At 32.1% G+C, this 24674-nt stretch overlaps 1 protein-coding gene across 1 annotated transcript in view; it reads right to left on the bottom strand.

Moving 5' to 3' along the window:
- Window positions 1-24674, bottom strand: part of Rngtt (RNA guanylyltransferase and 5'-phosphatase) — a 242356-nt gene that overhangs the window by 141686 nt on the left and 75996 nt on the right. Inside the window, exons 10-11 of the mRNA XM_076858433.2 lie at window positions 14409-14480; window positions 10090-10254 (exon numbers count right to left, since the gene is read on the bottom strand). Of these exons, the coding sequence (XP_076714548.1) occupies window positions 10090-10254; window positions 14409-14480 (237 nt within the window). The remainder of the gene's footprint in view (window positions 1-10089; window positions 10255-14408; window positions 14481-24674) is intronic.

Raw genomic sequence — 24674 nt, 5'->3', positions numbered from 1 at the left:
CGTCTGATAGAAGAAAAAGTTGGCTATGATCTACATACTGTGGGGTCGGGCTCCAAATTCCTCAATAGGACACCCATAGCACAACAGTTAATAACTAGAATCAACAAATGGGACTTACTCAAACTAAAAAGTTTTTTCTCAGCAAAAGAAACAATAAGAGAGGTAAATAGGGAGCCTACGTCCTGGGAACAAATCTTTACTCCTCACACTTCAGACAGAGCCCTAATATCCAGAATATACAAAGAACTAAAAAAATTAGACAATGAGATAACGAATAACCCAATCAACAAATGGGCCAAGGACCTGAACAGAAATTTCTCAGAGGAGGACATACAATCAATCAACAAGTATATGAAAAAATGCTCACCATCTCTAGCAGTCAGAGAAATGCAAATCAAAACCACCCTAAGATACCATCTCACTCCAGTAAGATTGGCAGCCATTAGGAAGTCAAACAGCAACAAGTGCTGGTGAGGATGTGGGGAAAAGGGTACTCTTGTACATTGCTGGTGGGACTGCAAATTGGTGCGGCCAATTTGGAAAGCAGTATGGAGATTTCTTGGAAAGCTCGGAATGGAACCACCATTTGACCCAGCTATTCCCCTACTCGGTCTATTCCCTAAAGACCTAAAAAGAGCACACTATAGGGACACTGCTACATCCATGTTCATAGCAGCACAATTCACAATAGCAAGACTGTGGAACCAACCTAGATGCCCTTCAATAGACGAATGGATAAAAAAAATGTGGCATTTATACACAATGGAGTATTACTCTGCATTAAGAAATGACAAAATCATAGAATTTGGAGGGAAATGGATGGCATTAGAGCAGATTATGCTAAGTGAAGCTAGCCAATCCCTTAAAAACAAATGCCAAATGTCTTCTTTGATATAAGGAGAGTAGCTAAGAACAGAGTAGGGACAAAGAGCATGAGAAGAAGATTAACATTAAACAGGGATGAGAGGTGGGAGGGAAAGGGAGAGAGAAGGGAAATTGCATGTAAATGGAAGGAGACCCTCAGGGGTATACAAAATTACATACAAGAGGAAGTGAGGGGAAAGGAGGAAAAATATAAGGGGGAGAAATGAATTACAGTAGAGGGGGTAGAGAGAAGAGGGGAGGGGAGGGGGGAGGGGGGGATAGTAGAGGATAGGAAAGGCAGCAGAATACAACAGTCACCAAAATGGCAATATGTAAATCAATGGTTGTGCAACTGAAGTGATTCTGCAATCTGTATATGGGGTAAAAATGGGAGTGCATATCCCACTTGAATCAAAGTGTGAAATATGATATATCAAGAACTATGTAATGTTTTGAACAACCTACAATAAAAATTAATTAAAAAAAAATAGACAACTGCAGAACATACCAACCAACAGCAACGGAATATAAATTATTTTCATCAGCACATGAAACTTTTTCAAAAATATACTATATATTAGGTCATAAAATTAATATTAACTAATTCTTTAAATGAATTCATTTCCTGCATCTAACCAGGTCACAATGGAATAAAACTAGAAATCAACAGCAATAAAAACACCTCTGAATGAACATTAGTTCACTAAAGAAATCAGGAGAGATTTAAAAATTCATAGAATCAAACAAAAATAGAAACACAGATGAAGTTATGGGATGCAGTAAAAGTACAAATAAAAGTTTATAGCAGTGAGTGCATACATTTAAAACAGAGGGACCTCAAATAAATAACCTAATAATACATATAAATGTCTAAGAAAAATAAGAACAAACCAAACTCAAAATCAGTAGAAGGAAAGAAATAATAAAGAGCAGAAATAAATGACATAGAAACTAAAAGAATAGCAGGGATCAATAATACAAAAGAGTTGGTTCTTTGGAAAGAGAAAATTGACAAATATTTAGCTAGACTAACCACAAGAGAGAGAAGACCTGTGTAAGTAAAATTAAAGGTGAAAAGAAGACACTGTAATAGGTACAAATGAAATTCAAAGGATCATTAAAGAATATTTTGAAAAACTACATTCTAGTAAATCGGAAAATCTAGAAGAAATGGGACAAATTTCTGGACACATATGATCTAACAAAATTAAACTAAGAGAATATAAAAAAAAAATAAACAAATCAGTAGTAAAAAATGAGATAGAAGCAATAATCAAGAGTCTCCCAACAAAGCAAAACCTAAAAATCAATTTTTTGCTGCTAACACCAGTACACCTGAAATTATTCCATAAATAGAAAGGGAAGGAATCCTTTGAAACTCATCCTTCAAAGTCCTTACTAACATTCTTCCAAAACCTGATAAAGACACAACAACAACAACAAAAAACTATATACCAATATCCTTGTTGAACACAAAAATCCTTAATGAAACACTTGCAAATTGAACCAGCACCACATTAAAAAGATCATATGCTATAATCAAATTGATTTCATAAAAGGGGTCCAAGGATGGTTCAATATATGCAAATAAATAAACAATGCAGCTCATAAACAGAATCAAGGATGAAAAAATCACATGATCATAAAACAGATGCAGAAAAAGCCTTTGATAAAATTCAACAGTCCTTCATCATAAAACTCCTGAATTAGGTATAGAAGAATAATAATTCAACATCATAAATGCTATATATACAAACTCACAGTCAACATCATCTTGAATGGGAGAAAACTGAAAGCATTTCCTCTAAGATCAGGAATAAGACAATGAGGTCAATTCTCTTAGTCAATACAATACTTTAAATTTTAGCTACAGCAATGAGAGGAAGGAAGGAAGGAAAGCATGGAGAGAGGGAGGAAGGGAGGGAGGCCAACGGACCAGAAATATGAACAGAAAATGAGAAAATAATTTTTTTTATTTTCTGATGATAATATTCTTAGAAATCCCTAAAAACTTCGCCAAAAGACTCTTAGAACCAATAAACAAATTCAGTAAAGTAGCAGGATACAAAATCAACATGCAAAAAACAGTAGCTTTCCTATTCACCAATAATTAACTTCCTGAGAAAGAAATCAGGAAAATTATCCCATTCACAATAGCATAAAATGGATGGATGGATGGATGGATGGATGGATGGATGAAGACAGGAAAAAAAAGATCAAAAAATTCTACACTGAAAATTACAAAACACCACTGGGAATGGTGCTGCATTCTTATCATCCTAGCAACTCAGAAGGCTGAGGCAGGAGGATCACAAGTTTGAGGCCAGCCTCCACAACTTAGCAAGACCCTGTCTCAAAATAAAAAAGAAAAGAACTGAGGATGTAGCTCCATGGTAAGGAGCCCTGGCTTCACAAGGGGAGGGGAAGGGAAATAAGAGGACAAACACAATAGAATAGAGAACCCAGAAATGAATCCATGCATCTAGAGCCAACTGATTCTTGACAAAGGTGCTCAAACGATATACTGAAGAAAAGATCCAAAGGCCTTAATATAGGACCTGAAACTTTGAAATTATTAGAAGAAAACACAGAAATAACAATTCAAGATATTGGCCTAAGCTAACAATTTCCTGAATAGGACTCCAATAGCTCAGGAAACAAAAGAATTAAGAAATGGGATTACATTGAATTAAAAGGCAAAGGAAACAACAGAGTGAAGAAACTGCCTACAAAATGGGAGAATGTCTTCCAGCTATTCATCTGACAGATGAACATGTCAAGAATGCAAAATATCTAAAGAACTCCAAAAACTCAACATCCAAAAACAAGTAACCTAATCAATAGATGGGGAAAAGATCTGAACAGACATTTCTCAAAGAAGTACAAATGGCAATATATGAAAATGCTCAATATCTTTAGCCGTAAGGGAAATGCAAACCAAAACTACATTAGATTCCATATCACCCTAGTCAGAATGATTATTAACATCAAAAAATAACAACAACAGATGTTGGTGAGAATGTGAAGAAAAAGAAAACATTATACACTGTTTATAAAAATCTAAATTAGTACAGCCACTGTGGAAAACAGTATGGAGGTTCATCAAAAAGTTCAAACTACAACTACAGCCTAGGTGCCTATCAACAGCTGAATGAATAAAGAAAATATGGCATAGATATACAATGGCATATCAGCCATAAGGAAGAATGAAATTATGTCATTTGTAGGAAAAGTAATGGAACTGGAAGACACTATAATAAGCAAAATAAAAAAGACACAGAAAAATAAGTATAGCATGTTTTTTTCTCATCCAGACACTTTAAAAATAAATAAATATATATATACATACACACGTATATACATACAAATGACCTGAAAAAAGAGGAACTATTAGGAAATAGGATGGGAAGAAAGGGGAGAACAAAGGGGCTTATATAAAACATACATAAGATTTTTTTAAAAACATGTAAAACAACATTTTAAACAAAAAAAATAACTGTTAGGCAAAATTGTATTAAGAAAAGTTAATATTTCTAAGCAAATATGACTAAGCAAAACTCTAAACAGAAAAAAATATATCCTTATTTGGAAAATAATTCATAGTAGAAAAATAAGTGATAAAGGTTTATATGCTAAAAACGTTCTACATTAGAAAAAGGACTATGTAATAGCACTGAAAGATTTTAATATTCCTCTTACTCTATGACAAACTTAGAACAAAAATATATTAACATAAAAACTGCTGCTATATTAGGCAACAAAAATTCCAGCAAACTCCTAGAAAGAAATTACAACAATCACTAATGAGAAAAAGAATAAATTTAAACTATGAAAGATAAATTTTAAAAAATAGAGGAGAGTTGACAAATTGGAAATTTTAAAACATTCTTTTAAGTATTACTCAAAGTAACTGAAAATGTTAATTACTGGCTTGTGAGAAAGATAAAAAAAAATTATGGCAGCCAGTTTTCCCCTAGAAGCATTTCCCAATTCTAAACTAATAAGTAGATATTCCTTAAGAAAAGGGCTACTGTTTAGAGATGTTACAGAGAGAAGATTTTAGTAGACTTACAGAAATAGACAAAATTGGAAGGGACTGAACACATAGGTGGACCTCCCCTTAAATTTTTGGCAAATTTTTGAAGTTGATAGTTGTATTCTATCAACAAAACTAAAAAATAAATATTTTTCTAGAAAATAATGGAACAAAATTAGAAATCAAGAATGAGATAAAAAATAAAAACCACTCTTACATCTGGAAAGTAAATAAAAAACTTCTGAATGATGAACGGATAGCAGAAAGAATCAGGGGAGAAATAAGAAAAACTTCTTAGAAGCAAATGAGTATAATGATACAACATACTAAAATTTGAGATAAGAAAGAAAGCAATTCAAAGAGGAAAATTCATAACCTTGAGCTCATACATTAAGAGAACAAAAAGATATCAAATAAATAATGCAACACTACATTTTAAGATACTAGGAAAAGAAAAACAAACCAACACCAAAATCAGTAGAAGACAGGAAATAATCAAAATCAGAGCCAAAAATCAAAGAAATTGGAGATTTTAAAAACAAATACAAAAGATCAATGAAACAAAGAGTTAACTTTTTGAAAGAATAAACAAAATTGATAAACTCTTAGCCAAACTAACCAAATGAAAGAGGGAAAAAAAACTTAAATTATCAAAACTGGAGATGAAAAAGGAAATGTTACCACAGACACTACTAAAATCTAAAGGATTGTAAGAAACTATTCTGAAAATTTATACTCCAATAAGATAAAATATCTTGATAAACACACATTCCTAGACAAATATGGTCTACCCCTACCCAAGTTGAACCAGGATTATATGGAAAACTTAAAGAGATCAATTTTAAGAACTGAAATTGAATCAGTTATCAAAAGCCTTCCCACAAAGAAAAATCCAGGCCAGGTGCAGGGGCACATACCTGTAATCCCATCTACTTGGGAGGCTGAGGAATAAGGATCTTGAACTCAAAACCAGTCTCAGCTAACTTATCAAGGTCCTAGGCAACTCAGTGAGACCCTGTTTCTAAATAAAATATTAAAAGTGCTGGTGATGTGGCTCAGTGGTTAAGTGCCCCTGGGTTCAATTCCATGTTCCAAAAATAAAAAGTAAAGAAAAACCTAGGACCACATGATTCAAAGCCATGTTCTACCAAACCTGTAAAGAAAAAGTAATACCAATCTTCTTCACATTATTCTATGAAATAGAAAAAGAAAGAACACTGCCAAATCATTACCAAAACTAAAGACACATCAAGGAGAGAAAATTTTCAGACCTTTCAGACCAATATCCTTGGCTAACATAAAAGGAAGAATTCTTAATAAAACATTGGCAACCACTTACAAAAACATATTGAAAAGATAGTGTACCATGATCACATGGGCTTCATCCCAAGAATGCAAGGTTGCTTCAAAATACGGAATTCAATAAATGTAATTCACCACATAAATAGACTCAAGGACAAGATCACATGATCATTTCAATATATGTAGAAAAAGCATGACAAAGTATAGCACCCATTCATATTAAAAACACTTGTAAAAATAAGAATTGAAGAAACTTACCTCCACATTGTAAAGACTATATATGATAAACCCAAGGCCAACATTATTCTGAATGGAGGAAAAACAAAGCACTTCCTCTAAAAACAGGTACAAGACAAGGATGCCCAGTTTGCCACTCCTATTCAACACTGTCCTTGAAACTCTAGACAGACCAATTAAGCTAGAGAAGGAAATTAAACAGACACAAATTGGAAAAGAAGAACTCAAATTATTTTTTTTTGCTGGTGACATGATTCTATATTTAAAAGACCCCCCCAAAAAAAAACTCCACAACAAAACATTAAGAACTCATAAATAAATTCAGCAGACTAGAATATAAAATAAATACCTATAAATCAATCATGTTTCTATTAGAAATTAAAATTAATTTCTCCTAAAAGAAATTATGAGAAGTATCCCATTTACAATAGCTTGGTTGGGGGCCCACTTGGGAATCAATCTAACAAAAAAGGTGACAGACCTGTACAAATGAACACTATAGAACACTGAAGGAAAAAAATGAAGAACTTAGAAGATGTAAAGACCTGCCATGTCCTTGGATAGCAGAATTAGTCAAAATGGCCATACTACCAAAAAGTGCTACGCAGATTCAATGCAATTCTCATCAAAATTCCAATGACATTGTTCACAGAACTAGAAAAGGCAATTATGAAATTCATTTGAAAAATAAGTGAACAGAATAGCCAAAGTAATTCTTACTGAGAAAAGTGAAGCAGAAGGCATCACAATACGAGGCTTCAAATTATATACAGAGCTATAGTATTTTTGGTTTTGGGTTTTGTTTTTTTTTTTTAATGATACTGTCACCAGAATGAAACATCTTAGGTGCCACGTATAATTTTAATGTAAAAGTACTGGTATCCTGGTTATTCTCTTCAAAGCTAAACTATGCAGTGAACATATAATAGAAAGACATAAAAAGAAAAAAGTGGGTCCCAGACCAAGTTTCTATCTGTAAAGATAAAAATTTGATTCTGAAACATGACAAATTTCACAAAAGGTATATCATTCCTTGAAGCATCTTAGGAAAAGTCAACTAGACTTCTTTTCAATGCCAAATATGACACTTTATCTTTTCAAAAACTTCTAAAATGTTTATCTGTGAACAATCAAGAACAGGACCACATGATATGCATGCTCAAAATGTATCAATGTTCTCATAAGGAAAGTAGAGTTTTATGATGAAAAATTAACATATTTCAAATAATTAAAACCACCAATTAGAGTTATTAAAGAAGTAAGCCACTACCAAAACAGACATTCAGAAAATAATGTATGTACAAAAATAAAAATAAATAATAAATGCTTTTATAAAAATAAAAAGGAAAAAAGAAAAGGGAGAGAAGAAATTAAGAGACAGATTCAATGAATCTAAAAAGCCTAACATACCAGAGTGACCAAAGAACACACTATATGAAATTTGTATACAGATAAGTAAAAATCCCACAAAAGCACTAGTGAGAAATGGAGAATGTTTTAGGAAATAATTAATCAATATGCATTATATACCTCATATCTTAACTGCAAAAACTTTAAGATACATTTACTTTTAAATGTTAAGATGTGGTAAACATTCTAGTGAACTAACTATTCAGTAGTACTAATAGTAGTAGGAATACCTAATGAAAATAATAATGTAAAAAGAGGAAAGAGAAAAGAAAAAGGAGAATAAACAGGAAAATGGAAAGATTAAGCATAAACAGAATTAATATGTTCATGTGAGATAGCAAGGAATGAGGAAGAGACAATGAGTAGAAGAAACTACAAGATGCTAAACCGACTGGAAACAGAAGATAATTTCCTAATGTAATAAAAGAAAAAATATATCACCTAAATGGATCTATAGGCTGGGCAAGGTGGTGTATACATTTAATCTCAGAGGCTCAGGAGGCTGAGGCAGGAGGATCGGGAGTTCAAAGCCAGTCTCAGCAACTTAGAGAGGCCCTAAGCAACTCAGTGAGATCCTGTCTCTAAATAAAATACAAAACAAGGCCAAGGATGTGGCTCAGTGATAGAGTGCCCCTGGGTTTAATCCCCAGTCTGAAAGAAGGAAGGGAGGGAGGGAGGAAGGGGAGAGAAATGGATCAATACGCAAAATCCTAACAATACTATAATACTTTAAAGAAAATTTTGGCAATAAAGTGCTTCCTGAGCAAGACAGAAAACCTAGAAGATGTAAGAAATACATTTCCAAATTTGACTACATAAAATTGAGCTTTGCATTTATGGAAAACACTATATATAAACAACTGAAAAAAAGTATTTATAAACCTATACAATAAAAATAATAATAATTAGTTTTGTATTCATTGGTTGCTTTTCTACATGCCAGATACTTTTCTAAGGTATTTACAAGCCATGCTTCAATAAATTTACATAACAAACCCATAATTTATAACCTCAAATTATAGATAAATAAACTTTGGCAGAAATTTTAAGTATATTAGAAAAGATCCCAAAGCCAGTAAAAGAAAAACAGAACAAGGCAACACTCCTGTCTCCTGCTCTAGAACTGATGCTCACCTCTACCTTAGAATACTGATGCTCATCTCGCCTCTACCTTAGAACACCTCTGCCTTGCCTCTAGGCCAGGAAGGAAAGGACAGTGGGCAGTGGGGGAGGAAACAAGTTCTCGCATCTGCTAGAGTGGCCTTATTTGGAAGACAAATTGTTAGTAGCTGCTAATACTATCTATAATCTTTACACCAAAAATTCTATTTCAACATATCCTGAAGAAATACCCACTCATATAAGCAAACAATGAAACAATATTGTTTTTAGCAAAAGAGTAGAAACAATCTAAAAGTGTATGTGTGTATGTAAAATGTATATAAATGTGTGTAAATAAATATATTTGTATATTTATATATATTACATGTTTTATATACTCTATATTAAAGTATACACACACTATATATATACACCCAGTCTTCATTTTTTTCACGTCAAAGATTTGTAATTTCTCATTCTATACACTGTAGACAAATTTTAAAAAATCACAAGCTCCAACTGGCTGGACATGAATTAAATAGAAAATTTTTCCAATTTTAACTCCAACAACTAATTCATCAATATAATTATCAAGGAAAACAAAATATATCTTTAAAAATAAGAATACATACCAAACAATGTCTACCTTCAGGTGTAGGATTACACCTAAGAAATAGTTTTCACTCTAAATGAATCTAAGCTGTTTACGGTTTTTTTAAAAAAGCAACATTGACCAACCAAGTGTAGTGGCACATGCCTATAATCCCAGCAATTCAAGAGACTAAGGCAGGAGGACCACAAGTGGCCACCCTCAGACCTAGTGTCAAAATAAAAATAAGAAGGATGGGGATATAGCTCAGTAGTAAAGTGCCCCTGGGTACAATCCCCAGTACCAGAAAAAAAAGAAAAAGCATAATCTGGACCATGAATCAAAACCTATTATGAGAAGCAGGGAAGCAACCTAATTTAGTTTTCTACCACTGCGAATATTACTAAAGAGGAGAAGCCTGAGAATCACAAAAGTTTGGTCAAAATGGTGCTATATCAATTCAAGTAATTACAGACAGGAAAAATGTCATTCATATTCCTCTCACAAAATGAATTATAATACATGAGTTAGAAAACAAAAATAACTTTACCTTCCTTGAAGTATATATGTCAAAAAATGGCTTATTTCTGACACTAAATGGTTCCTGTGTTTTGTCAATGAGCCCACTCTTCATTTTTTCATGTCGAGGATTTATAATTTCTCGTTCTATACACTGCAGACGAATATTAAAATCACAATCTCCAACTGGCTGGGCCTATATTAAAAAGACAATTTTTTGAATTTGAACCTCAGCAACTATTTTATCAACATAATTAACAAGACTGCCACAATGAATACAGTAGTCTATGTAAACAGGATCCTGTACAGTTGTCTAGTGCACAGCCTGTACAACCACTATGCAAGTCTAGATAATTAGTCTAATGACAGAAACACATCTTCACATACACAGTTATTTTAAGATTATAACTCCATAAAACAGTATACAAGTGTCATAAATTTACTCTAAATTGATCCAAAAATCTCACATTTGAATTTAAGCATTAATATCCTCACTAATCATTTTTATTACTTACATAATTCAGTAAAATACCTGTATAAAAATTAAAATCCACATAATTTGGGAAAGCATGAGTAAATGGCACATAAAAATAGCAGAATCATCTACAATGCTTTTTTGTTGCTTACTTCTAATACTTTACAGCATTAAGAATTTAGTAGATAAATACATCCTCTGAAAATATAAAAAAAGTTTACATAATGTTCATAATATGTTATATATTTACATAATGTTCATAATAATACATATTTACATAAAGTTTACAAAAATGTTCAAAGTCACAGTTATAAAAATATAGCTTTCCTCTCTTCTCCCCAGTAAACTTTTCCTTTAGTGTCCTTAAAGTATATATGTTGAAACCATGAAATAAAAACTGCATGTACACTTTTGAGTTGAGAGTGTGGACTTGCCTTATCCATGCATACACAGGAAGATAGCTATAATGAATTCTCTGGTTGACAGTAATCATCTAGATTAGAAGGCATCACCTCAAAGGAATATCAACTACTCTTCTTTACTCTGCAACTGGAACACTTTCATACATTTTGCCCCCCTCTTTTCTGTCCTCTTCCTCTCCTCCAGTCTGTATTATGTAACCTAACATTTATTCTAATGTTTACACAGGGACAGCAGCACTTGCCTCAGGGATGAACATTAGATACAGCTAGGGTATGTTTTTTTCTCAGCTTTGGAAGGATGATGACTTTGATGATGCAAAAGAAAAAGGAGTAAGACAAGTCAACAAGAGCTAGGCATTAGGCAAAACATGTTCTCTTTACAGGGTATACAACTGTTTGTAAAGGGTATTTATTGAGGAAATGCTAATAAATTCAATGCTAACAGTTCATATGTGACCTTTTTTATGCAATGTACGTCATCAACAGATTAAAAAACTAAAATGTGGGCTGGGGATGTGGCTCAAGTGGTAGCGCGCTCGCCTGGCATGCGTGCGGCCCGGGTTCAATCCTCAGCACCACATACAAACAAAGATGTTGTATCCGCCGATAACTAAAAAAAATAAATATTAAAAATTCTCTCTCTCTCTCCTCTCTCACTCTCTCTTTAAAAAAAAAAAATGTTAGACTTGTATATTAGGACAGTTAGAGGAACTCAGATACCTACAAAATTAAAAGTGGAAGAGGCAAGGCTTTTTTTTTTTTTAAGTCTAAGAACTGTTCAAATATATGTAAGTAATCCAAATTCCCTCTTAAATGCTTTCCAACTTAAAATATACATCAACTCACCAAAACAACAGGAAAAGACAAAAAGCATGTTCACCTTCAAGTCCACTGGGTCTACAGTAAAGGAAGCACTTGACAGATATATGTAGAATCATTATGAATAGACTAGGGAAAACATTCAATAACTACTGACTAACTGGCCTCCCTATTTTCTGTTCTTCCTCACTTCAAAACACTATCCATGCTGTCACTGAAGTTCTCCTTCAAAATGAGAACAATATGATCATTTCATTACCTTAATTAATAGCATATAACATGAAAAACTAGGTTAAAATGCCTTATTCAAACAAGCTGGCTCCCTCTCATCAATCTATGCATATTAAATCATAATAATTTGTGTATGGAAAAAAATAATTTGTGTTTGGGTAGGACTGTATAATATATGTTATAGAGCAAAAAATATAGAATAGAATAAAAATAAATAGTTCTCCTATGTTCTTCCCAAATTCCAATAAACTACTTATGGAAATGGACTTCTTTGGAAGCCGGTGCACTATTATATGAATTCTCAAAAAGCAAGAAACCATGTATTATTCATCTCTACATACCCAATACGTACAGTATTTAACATATAAAAATGACTGATGAAATTCATCCTAGATAAAATAATAAACTAAGGTACTGAAAAGATTTTAACTAAGATTTGGGGTCTCTAGCCACCATAATTATGAGTCAAATAAATCTTATTACTTTGAAAATACCCAGGCTCAGACTAGTTTGTTATAGTACTACAAAATGGATAAATAAATCAATGAAAGGTCTGTAATAGAGGACATAATTATAAATGCATCCTAATATCAGAAATATGAAACAATATGCGATTTTAAATCATTAAGTATGGTAACAGGCATAATATAAATAGTTATGGAGAGGTTTCCGTACTTTTCACTGTTTTCAGAATCTGTCTATACTGTTATACAAATGCCAATCAATAATGTGATACATGTGTTATGCACATTGATATGCCTGATAAAATGAGAAGCTTTTAATTATGCATAAAAGAGCCCTACTGAATGTGTTCTAAATAGTAGGGAAACATGATTAAAAAAAAAAAAAAAAAAAAGCTTTGAAAAAATAAAATACATATAAAAACAAAAAAAAATAAAAATAATCTAAATTTTTAAATAAATAAATAAATAAATAGTTATGGAATGAAAAATTATAAAGCTAAAGATGATAAATACACTAAATCATTTTTACAACAAAATACAAAAACACAATTTTTGAGAAAGTCTGATAACTTTGATTTCTAAGCATCAATAGACACTGATTCAGAAGAGATATCGTTAGCCAAATGTATAACCAAAAATAAATTCAAATCCAAAAAATATAATTCCTGCATATTAAAAAAAAAGATAGACAAGCAAATAGAAAAGTTAAAAGATTTATAAACTTATAACTAAATCACCAAAAAATATAATAAATATAAATATATGTTCAATTTCACTAGTAAAAACAAAAAAACAAATTAAAATAGGATAAAATAATAAGTCACAAATATTGAATTGGGAAAAACTGTTTAATAAAACTATATTAAATAAGTAAGTATAAGTACTTCTGAGAGGAATATAGAAAAGCAGCTAATGAAATTGATGTTGAAAATTTAATCAAAAATGCCATGATATAATAATGAGAGAGTGGACTTTTAAAAACACTTCAAATGAAAAAAATCAAAAACTTCCCAGGTGAATATATCCCCAAAATGAGAACGACTATCATAGAGGAACTTTCACACACATGTACAAGGAAAAACATATAAAACTTAGATACTTTCAATTCCAGAATACTTAAATGTTTTCAGTCTGGCTTGAATAACAAGTGATTATACAATTTGAATAATATACATGTAGAGGAATGATTATACCTTTTTATAGAAATATACTTGAGGTTTTCATATTTTAGAAGTTGTCTTGTAATGTCTAAATAATTTAGATCTTCATATTTTAATTAAAATGAATAGGAAAAGATTTGGGGGTAATCTAATATATAGTAAATGGTTAGAAACTTAATTTCTAATTTTTTATACCTATTTCGTATTTTACTTTGGGAAATTTTGTACTTTATTTCTGTTTCTTGCTTATATTCATGAATAGTATATTTGTACCTACAAGTACATATTCAAATTCATAGCTTCTTTTTCTTTTTTTCTTTTTTTTTTTTTTTTTTAGTGACAGAAACAAAGCTTGTGGGCATTTTCCTAATTACAGGATAATTAAAATCAAAAAACATTCATTTTACAAAAGAATGTATTATACTATCAGAATTGAACTGTTTTTCTTGACTAAGTTGAACTTAAAGAAATCTAAAGACAAAGATATATGTTATGTATTAGGCAATAAGATAAAGAAAAGTACATATAAAAGTATTAACAAAAGAGATGTTCAACGAGTAACCTGAATCACAATTTTTCTTTCCTACAATCATTGAGACGGTAACAAATAAAATATCTACTGGTCTGGGGATATGGCTCAGAGGTACAATGTAAGGCCTTTGGTCTAATCCCCACAACCACCAAATAAAAAAATAAATTAAATTAAAATATATCTATTATTTCAGTCACAGTTTTTATTCTATAAAATATAAATTTTACAAATTATATAAGGTACTTACATTGAATTTAATTATGTCATATATCAAATATCTAGGAACAGCCTGTCCGTTTACTTTGTCAATAATCATTTCCTTGAAAGAGAAAAGAAGATAAGTGTTTTCATACTTTAATAACAATTTACTTTATTTCAATCAAGTAGTACATAAATAGTAATATTTATTTCAATCAATAGTACATAAATCCTAAGTATACAACTTGATGAAATTTCAAAGTGAACATAACTGTACCCAGATCAAGTCTTAAACAGCACTCTGAAAATCTTCATTATGCTTTTGTTATATATTAAAATAAAATCATGAGAGTATCTCTTCATTATATTTTTTATATTTAAATTGCTATATAATATTTTGTTTAATGTCTGAATTACTAGGCAACATTTAAGGGTAAAGAGACTACAAATTTTAAAATCAGTATCTAAAACTTAAAAATCAGGATCATTTTTATAATAAATTTTGTTTAACCCTTATTACTTTAAATTTTATTATGACAATTACTTTGACCATAAATTCTATAATTATAAATGGCACTCTTATTAATTCTGGTTTTATGGAGAGATCTCCGAAAAGTTATCAAAGTCAATAAAAAATTAAACAAATTCTACTCTCTGACAGAAATAAAACCACTACAAGGAAGACAGTGTAAAGTGCTGGGGAGTGAAACTGGTCCAATTATATTGTTATATTGTGTGCATGTACAAGTATGTAACAACATTTTCCATCATTATGCACAACTATAATGCACCAATAAAAAAAATGTAGAAGGGAAAAGAAGAAATAAAGACACTAAATGATGATTACAAATATATAATGCATTATTTGATAAAATTTTAAAGGTTTTTTGCCTAAAATAATTTTATTGCCTCATATTCTTCTTCCTAAGAAATTACGCAACTTTTCTTGCTATCTAAATTCATGACAGAAAATTCATATACTACCTTCTAAAATTATTTTTAAAACACTAAGGAAAATATATTTTGCCATTGTAAGAAAATATTACCAATTAATTAATTTCCTGAATATGTGTTTGTTAACTTACTAATGGTTATCATCTTTAACCCAATACATGACATAAGCCCCATTTGTTATTTTAAAATGTTTACTGAAATATTTTTATTTAAATACTTGTATCTGCGCATTTTACACAGTCACAAGGTAGTAGAGCAATAAAAAGTTTCAATTAATTATTGTTTTCAAAACTGCAAGGTTGGAAATAAAATATACACCAGAGACAGTAGATATCACAGAATTTTTCTCCCCAATTTCCCTGATAAGATGATCGAGAATATGTTTTCCTTTAGATATGATGTTTAAAAGTCAAAAACCAAATTTATTATTAGCAAACAAAATAAGTAAAAAGGAATAACAAAATATGCAGGCTTTAAACTGACAGCCAAGAAACTACCAAGAGTCTAGTGAAACAAACAAAGAAAATCATTCAGTTCTAAGAAAACTAAACCTTTAGAAGCCCAGTTTGTAAGATGACAAATATCTGGGGCTGGGGTTGTGGCTCAGTGGTACAGAGCTTGCCTAGCATATGTGAGACACTGGGTTTGATTCTCAGCACCATATATAAATAAATGAATAAAACAGAGGTCCATCACATCTGAAAAAAAAAATGTTTAAAAACAGATGACAAATATCTAATAATTCTTACTATTACAATCAAATATGAATAGAAGTAAAGAAGTGGTTTTCTTTTCTTCATTTTTTCCCTATTCTGACTTAAGAGTAATAAAAATAGCTGAACACTTTTTCTATCTGAAGTAAAAGGTCTAGGACTCCACACTGTAGTGCAGCAATAAGCTGAGCATTATTGCAATAAAATACTGCTTCCAATTAAGTAAAGAAGACATCCATCAAAAATTCTTGCAAAAGAACAGCACTTCTGAGTTAGCTGGTAATGGGAAAATATTGGGATAGTGAGTTCTTCCCAAAGACCCCACCATCACAATGTCCCCTTCTCTACAACTGCAACAACTGCCCTACACTAGAGCAAACTGGTTAAACATAAACTATATGGCTTAAAACACAAAGAAATTGGAATTCCTGTGCACTGCTGCTGGGTTTGTATAATGATACAACTACTATGGAGAACAATATGTTAATTTCCTGAAAAGAATTTAAAATAGAAGTACCATATAATCCAGCTATCCCTTTCTGGGCATACAGACAAAATAATTAAAAGCAACTAAAAGAAATTTAAAAATTAAGAATTTAGAATTAAAAGTAGAGTCTCAAGGAGATATTTGTAAACCCATATTCATAGCAGAATTATTCACAATAGCCAAGAGGTGGGGAGTAACCCAAGAATACACTGATGGATGAACAAATAAACAAAATATGAGTATGTACATATAATGGAACATTATTTGGCCCTGAAAAGGGAAAAATCCTGTCACATGCCACAACATGGACAAACTTTTGAGGATATTATGCTAACGTAAATAAACCAGTCACACAAAAATATAACTAATGTATGATTTCACTTTCATGATGTATCTGAAGTATTTAAATTCAAACAACAACAAAGTATAATGGTGATTGTTCAGGGTGAGTAAGGGAGAAGGAGCTACTGCTACTTAATGGTAAAGATTTGCTTTACAAGATAAGTTCTAGAGAACTACTACTACAATAATGCTAATATTAGCACTACTGAACTATACACTGAAAAATGGCCAAGATGTTAAGTTTTTGTTATCTGTTTCTTACCACAATTAAAATTTTTAAAAGAAAAAAAAAACTATAGTTAGGACAGATCAAAAGAGCATAAATGCACTGGATTTATTCTTCTGCCTGAAACAACCAAAGATATGACCAGCACATGAATCAATGTTTTTTTCCTGATACTGGATATTTGGTAATAAAGGTCAGTAATCAGACTCAGTGACCTCTGCAATTGTCCCAAGTATTGTCCAAGGAGAGTTTCCAGAATCTAATGCAGGCAAGGGGATCATAAATGAAGCCTAGTTGGCATGGTGGTGCATGCTGATAGTACCAGAAACTCAGGAGGCTAAGGGAGGAAGATCACAAGCTCAAGCCTCAGCAACTTAGACCTTGTCTCAATAAATAAATAATATAAAATAAATGAAGACTCATGATCTCTATGAGTTTAAAAACAATGAATAGGTTGTCTAAGTAGACCAATGCAACTAATATTCTCAGGAAAGAGTTTAAAAGGACAGAGAAACCTACCCAGAGAAAGAACTCCAGATATCTGTCAAAATGTGCACCACAAACTACCCACAAATATTTAGTATAATGCTCATCAGTACTTAAATATGCATTAAGGAGATCCAAGACCAGGCAAGAAAACATCTATAGAGAACAGAATCCAATGTCCAGTACAGGGACAGAAATAATGCCTATTCCTACCAGGCAGATTAAATAATCCATAGGGGATCAGGTACTCCGAAGGATCTTGTCTCAATAGTAGAAAAAGAACTTTATTAAAGATGTCTCTGGTCCACCAAACAAATCTCAAAAGCAAGATCTGAAAGGAACAAATTAGTTCCAAATAAAGTAACTGCATTCCAGAACAAAGCTCAAGAAGATGTATGAACCCCTCCCAACAAGGTAAAATTCAAAATGCCTGACAATCAAAATTTACCAGGCATTTAAATATCATCCATAAAAATGAATTGAAACAGGCCCAAAACTGATGGAGATGCTAAAATTAACAGATAAAAACATTAAGACAGCATACTATTAAATTCATATATAATATTTCAAAATGCTAAGTGGAATCACAGAAGAGATTTTTTAAAAGACTCAATAAATTTCACAGGTGAAAACTATAATGTAAGATGAAAAACACTATGGTTGAGATTAAAAGCATTTTAGACAGCACAGGAAAAAAAGGGGTAGTAAATCTGAAAATAAAAATAAACAGGAAAGAAAAAACAATTGTTTAAATGAAAAGAGCATTAATAATTATATGTCCAAGGGGTGAGATAAATTTTTTTCTACTACCAATGGAAATTATAAATGCATGGATAAAAGAAATTCAACAAATTCCAAGCACAAGAATCTTGCAAAAAACCACATCAACATACAGCATCAACTTTATATTCCACAAGAAATTACTAGAAATGGAACCACTGTTTTTCAAATGATGCTGTGGAAAAATTTGAGGCTTGAATTCTTCAATATAGCCCCTACCATACCTACCTATCTCAAATAAGTCAGCATGCTCACCTTTCCATCCTCTGCCCTTTCTATATTCAAAGTCCCCAGGTACACAAACCTTCTGGCTCCCCAACCAATATTTCTTAAGTCCAAACTAAGAATTAGGCATAGTTCTAAGTGCTAGAGAAATAAAAAATTGATCCCTAGAAAGAGAAGAAAATAATGAACATGTAATTTACTGTCCATACCAGGATACTTTTGAGAGTGAAACAGATAGTTATTTATAATGATACCTAAACAACAAGCATGTATATATACTATCCCAGCCAAATTAGGACATATGGTATAAGCCTAAGCAGTGGTAGTTATTTCTACTTAAAGCATAAGAGAAAGCTTATAATAAAGTATACACCATTAAATGAATCCTGAAAAATGTGGAGGATATTTTCCAGCACGAAAGTGAATTAAACAAATGGTGTAAGAAAAACTCAAAAAAAAAAGATGGTTTTAGATAAATTGTCCAAACTTCAATATAGTGGAACTTATGGTTTAGGATTACAATAAAAAATAAGACTGAAGATATAGGCATGCTTCAGATACAAAAGAATACAAGTCTGAGTAGTTTGGCCTTTATGCGATAGATAATGAGAAACCAATGAAGGATTTTAATGAAAAGAAGGAAGTAATCTCTTTCCTCTCCTCAACTGTTCTCTGAAAAACCAGTGAACCTCTGAAGCTCATTCTTAGTAATCCATTCCTTCAATTCTTTTAGATCAGACCATTTGGCTCTAATTATCATAAGTGATAGCATGTTCCGGAATTATACAGCAGAAACTGTTGCCAATCTTGTGAATATACTAAAACACTGAACGCCTGAAAATGGTATGTGAGTTGAATCTCATTTTTTTAAAAAAAATAAAACTAAATTTTAAAAAAAATCTAAAAGCAGTCCTTCAGATAGAAGAGAATGATAAAACCCCAGATACAAAATATATATTAAATCTCAGCTATGTATGTATCAGTTATATATGGTTTATAATATAGGTACCATAAAATGACTAAAAGGAAATACATCAAAATGTTTTTTAAAAATCTCTTTTTCCAAAATTCTTCCTATTAACTTTAATGATTAACTGCGAAATCCTTTTTCTTAGCTTCATGTTAAATTGATTAAATTTCACAGACTTGGTTCAACTGAATTAATGTCATATTTCTAAATGCCCATTTCCACATTTTTTGGTCAAGGAACATAATATAGCAGAGCAAAACAAAACCTCAGTGCTCACATCCAACAGTCAGACAACCAGGTAGTATCAGTTATTCTTGGATTTGGAATCTTACAAAAACAATTTTCAAGTGAAAATACAGAAGAAACAGGAAATTACAGCAGGCTGTTTTAATTAACTAACTAGAAAAACAGATATGGCAACTATAATTCTGGCCCAAGAAAATTGACATCATGAATCATATTGCTATTTAAAACCCTCACAAGAATCTATTATATTTATAGGGTGAAAATAAATAGTATTACTAAGTTAAATCTGTAGATCTTTAAACATATTTTTAAGGATTATTTCCTACCTGTAATGCACTCAGCCTGTCTCCAACAAAAATCTTTTTCTATAGCTATCTTCCGTTTCTTTAGATGTGACTTATTTTTCCTCTAAACTACCATAGCACTTGTTTTAAATACCTCTTTGGATTAGAGTTTTATTTAAAGTTCTCTTGTATCATTACCAATCATTCTACATCCTGCCCAATTAAGTAAAATGTCTCAGAGTGAGGTGGCCTTCTAAATAATTGTCTAAGTAATGCCTGCACTCTTGACACCAACCTGAAAGGTACTCAACAAATATTCATTCAATACACTAAACTCTGGCAAATGCTGTTACTTAAAAAGTCCTTTTCTTCCTTTTATTTTACTAATTATAATGCCAAAAATACTACACCTTAAATAAAATAAAGGTAATAAGAACCAATATGTTCCTGCTATTCCCATGAACATCTACAAGGGAGTCTCTTACCTTGCAAACAAAGGCAGTGACAATGTGGCAGAAAAGAAAAGCTAGCCATGGCAACCAGTAAAGTGAACAGTCTGTATACAAGCCTACCAGAATTACTTTATAGGAAAAAAAATAAGTTTATTGTTGTATAGATCAGCATACTCATAGGTGTAACCTATGAGTCTAGTCTAGCTTATCAATTTCAAAACCTGTTCACCAAAAGCCAAAGAAAAGTATAAAATCTAAGTGGCAAACATCAGAATTAGCTAAAACTAGGTATTTAAAACAATCTCAAATGACCACTAGAAGATAAAAACATTAATGGAATAGGAACATGAATTAAGAAACAAACAATGATAAACAAAGACCTAGGTAAGCACTCTATCAGTAGGCTACACCCCCTGCTTACCCTACATATATTTAAGCTTCTATGTGCTGGAATAAATACCAAAAAAAGGAAATACATTTTTCAAAATACAGGACATAACACAACCCTAATAAGAGGACCTCATAAATCAATGGGAAAAAGATGAACACCCAATTGAAAAATATGGAGAGGATTTGAATAAGCAACTCACAGAAGAAATACAGTAACTCATACTACAGTAAAAAATGTTAAGCCTCATTAACAATTCACATAAAAAAATCAGAAGAGGAAAACAATTTTTTTACTACATGCCACACACTAATATCATGATCTTACAAACTTTCCAACTTAAATCTTAACAAAAGCACAAAGAATTAAGTACTATTATTAACCTCCTCTCACTACAAAAAGAAATTAAGAATACTGAATAGGGTCCCTCATGCAATAACTGGAGAAGCTAGGGAAGAACCTGTAGTTGAGGCATTTAATCACGGCTATACTATCCCTTTAAATGAAAAGCCATTCTTATCAAATTAAAAAATATTAAACCAAAACAGTGTTTAAGGCAATGTGCAGATCCTCCACATACAGTCAGTATAACTGTACATGTGTCCAGAAATAAAGGTGACAATTATACATCTTAACATTTTAAATGGGCATATCCTTGATCCCAGCATGGCATACATGCATTTCATGAGAACAGTACTCCTACTATACTACAAGTGGTGATGCAACCAATGAATACAAGCCTCCAGTGTAATTCCCTGAGGTATATATAAGACAGATGGGTCCTAAGAGAAAAAGTTCTCTTTCCGTTTGGGCTGTAATGCAACATGTCTCCCATGTGGAAAGAGTCTTCATACAGAAAGGGACCAAGCAGACAAGCAGAACAAAAGGAGGAAGAGCAAAATAGAGCATAAACAGTATCATTTGAGACCCCAGATCAAGGGAGGCCTGAAGAAAGCCAAGCTGAAATTCAAATTGCTTAAACAAATCCAGCCTTTTTTTATTTATTTAGTGCTTAATTCTAATTTTTTAATTTATTTTTATTTATATATAATAACAGAATGCATTACAATTTTATTGCACATATAGAACACAATTTTTCATATCTCTGTATACATAGTATATTCACACCAATTCATATCTTCATACATGTACTTTGGATAATAATGATCATCTCATTCAACCATCATTAATTACCCCTTTGCCTCCTCCTTTCCCCTCCCACGCCTCTGCCCTATCTAGAGTTCGTCTATTCCTCCCATGCTCCCTCCCTATCCCACTATGAATCAGCCTCCTTATATCAAAGAAAACATTGGGCATTTGGTTTTGGGGGATTGGCTAACTTCACTTAGCATTATCTCCTCTGACTCCATCAATACCTGCAAATGCCATATTCCATTGCGTATATATGCCACATTTTTTTTTATCCATTCATCTATTGAAGGGCATCTAGGTTGGTTCCACAATTTAGCTATTATGAATTGTACTGCTATAAACATTGATGTGGCTGTATCCCTGTAGCATGCTGTTTTTAAGTCCTTTGGGTATAGACCGAGGAGTGGAATAGCTGGGTCAAGTGGTGGTTCCATTCCCAATTTTACTTGGGAATCAACTTAACAAAAGAGGTGAAAGATCTATATAATGAAAATTACAGAACCTTAAAGAAAGAAATCAAAGAAGACCTTAGAAGATGGAAAGATCTACCTTGCTCTTGGATAGGCAAATTAATATTATCAAAATGACCATACTTCCAAAAGCACTATACAGATTTAATGCAATTCTGATCAAAATTACAATAACATTCCTCATAGAAATAGAAAAAGGAATCATTAAATTCATCTGGAAAAATAAGAGACCCAGAATAGCTAAAGCAATCCTTAGCAGGAAGAGTGCAGGTAGCATCCTATACCAGACCTTAAACTATACTACAGAGCAATAGTAACAAAAACAGCATGGTATTGGCACCAAAACAGGCCTGTAGACCAATGGTACAGAATAGAGGACACAGAGACTAACCCACAAAACTACAATTATCTTATATTAGACAAAGGTACCTAGAACATGCATTGGAGAAAAGACAGCCTCTTCAACAAATGGTGCTTCAACAAATGGTGCTGGGAAAACTGGAAACCCATATGCACAAAACTCAACTCAAAATGGATCAAGGATTTAGGAATATAAGCAGAGACCCTGCGTCTAACAGAAGAAAAAGCAGACCCTAATCACTATCATGTGAGATTAGGCCCCAACTTCCTTAATAAGACTCCTTTGGCACAAGAATTAAAATCAAGAATCAATAAATGGGATGGACTCAAACTTAAAAGCTTCTTCTCAGCAAAAATAACAATCTGTGAGGTGAATAGAAAGCCTACATCTTGAGAGCAAATCTTTACCCCTCACACATCAGATAGGGCACTAATCACTATGGTATATAAAGAACTCAAAAGGCTAGACACCAAAAAAAACAAATAACCCAATCAATAAATGGGCCAAGAACCTGAATAGACACTTCTCAGAAGATGATGTACAATCTATCAACAAACACATGAAGAAATGTTCATCATCACTAGCAATTACAGAAATGCAAATCAAAACCACTCTAAGATTTCATCTTACTCCAGTCAGAATGGCAGCTATTATGCATACAAACAACAATAAGTGTTGTCAAGGATGTGGGGAAAAAGGTACTCATACACTGAGAGTGGGACTACAAATTGGTGCAGCCAATATGGAAAGCAGAATGGAGATTTCTTGGAAAATCCATCATTTTTTAAGATGAACTTCAATTATTTGCAACCAAAAGTTCCTTAATACATGCTATATTCTTACCTCTAAGATTTTTCTTAAATATAAAATCACAAAATTTTAGCTGGGCATGGTAGCACATGCCTATAATCCCAGTGACTCGGAAAGCTAAGGCAGGAGAGTTCAAAGCCAGCGTCAGCAATTTAGCAAGACACTTAGCAATTCAGCAAGACCCTGTCTCTAAATAAAATACGAAAAAGGGCTGGGGATGTGGCCCAGTAGTTAGGCACCCCGGGTTTAATCCCGGGTACAAAAAAAAAAAAAGTCAGAAAAAAAATTTTTTTTAATTTTTTTTTTTTTTTTTTTTTGAGAGAGAGAGATAGAGAGAGAAAGAAAGAGACAGAGAATCTTTTTTGTAGATGGACACAACACAATGCCTTTATTTCTTATGTGGTGCTGAGAATCGAACCCAGGTCCCGCCAGTGCTAGGCGAGCGCTCTACCGCTGAGCCACAATCCCAGAAAATTTTGAAAGGAAAAAGGTATAGGATATACATTTGAATGTGTCTAGGAAAAACTACCCAAAAAAAAAGTCTAAAAATGTCTACCAAAACAAAACTGATCAAATAAATTATACAACTGTTTCTCAAACTTGCCTTATTAGAATCATCTTGTTGCTTTTGAACAGCTACCTAGGTCCTGAGAGATTCCAATTCATGAAGTCTAGGATCAGCCATAAGAAAGGGTAATATTTTCAACAAGCAATTTTTAACGCTTATAATTTCCACCAACAAGATAGTTTAGAAACTCCAAACTTTGATGGTTATACATACAGAGGAATACTATTCAGACATTTGTAAGAAAAATATGTCCAAAACAAATTGTTAGGTAGAAAAATGACAAATTACAAAACAGATGGAACACTGGTTATTTCATACAAAATTACATAACTAACCTTGTTTGCACGTATTTGATCAGAGTGTGTTCATCTACAACTAAATAAATATTTTTTAAAAATCAC

Source organism: Callospermophilus lateralis, chromosome 6, assembly GCF_048772815.1.
Source record: "Callospermophilus lateralis isolate mCalLat2 chromosome 6, mCalLat2.hap1, whole genome shotgun sequence".
In the NCBI taxonomy this organism is placed as follows: domain Eukaryota; kingdom Metazoa; phylum Chordata; class Mammalia; order Rodentia; family Sciuridae; genus Callospermophilus; species Callospermophilus lateralis.
This window is presented reverse-complemented; position numbering and strand designations above follow the sequence as displayed.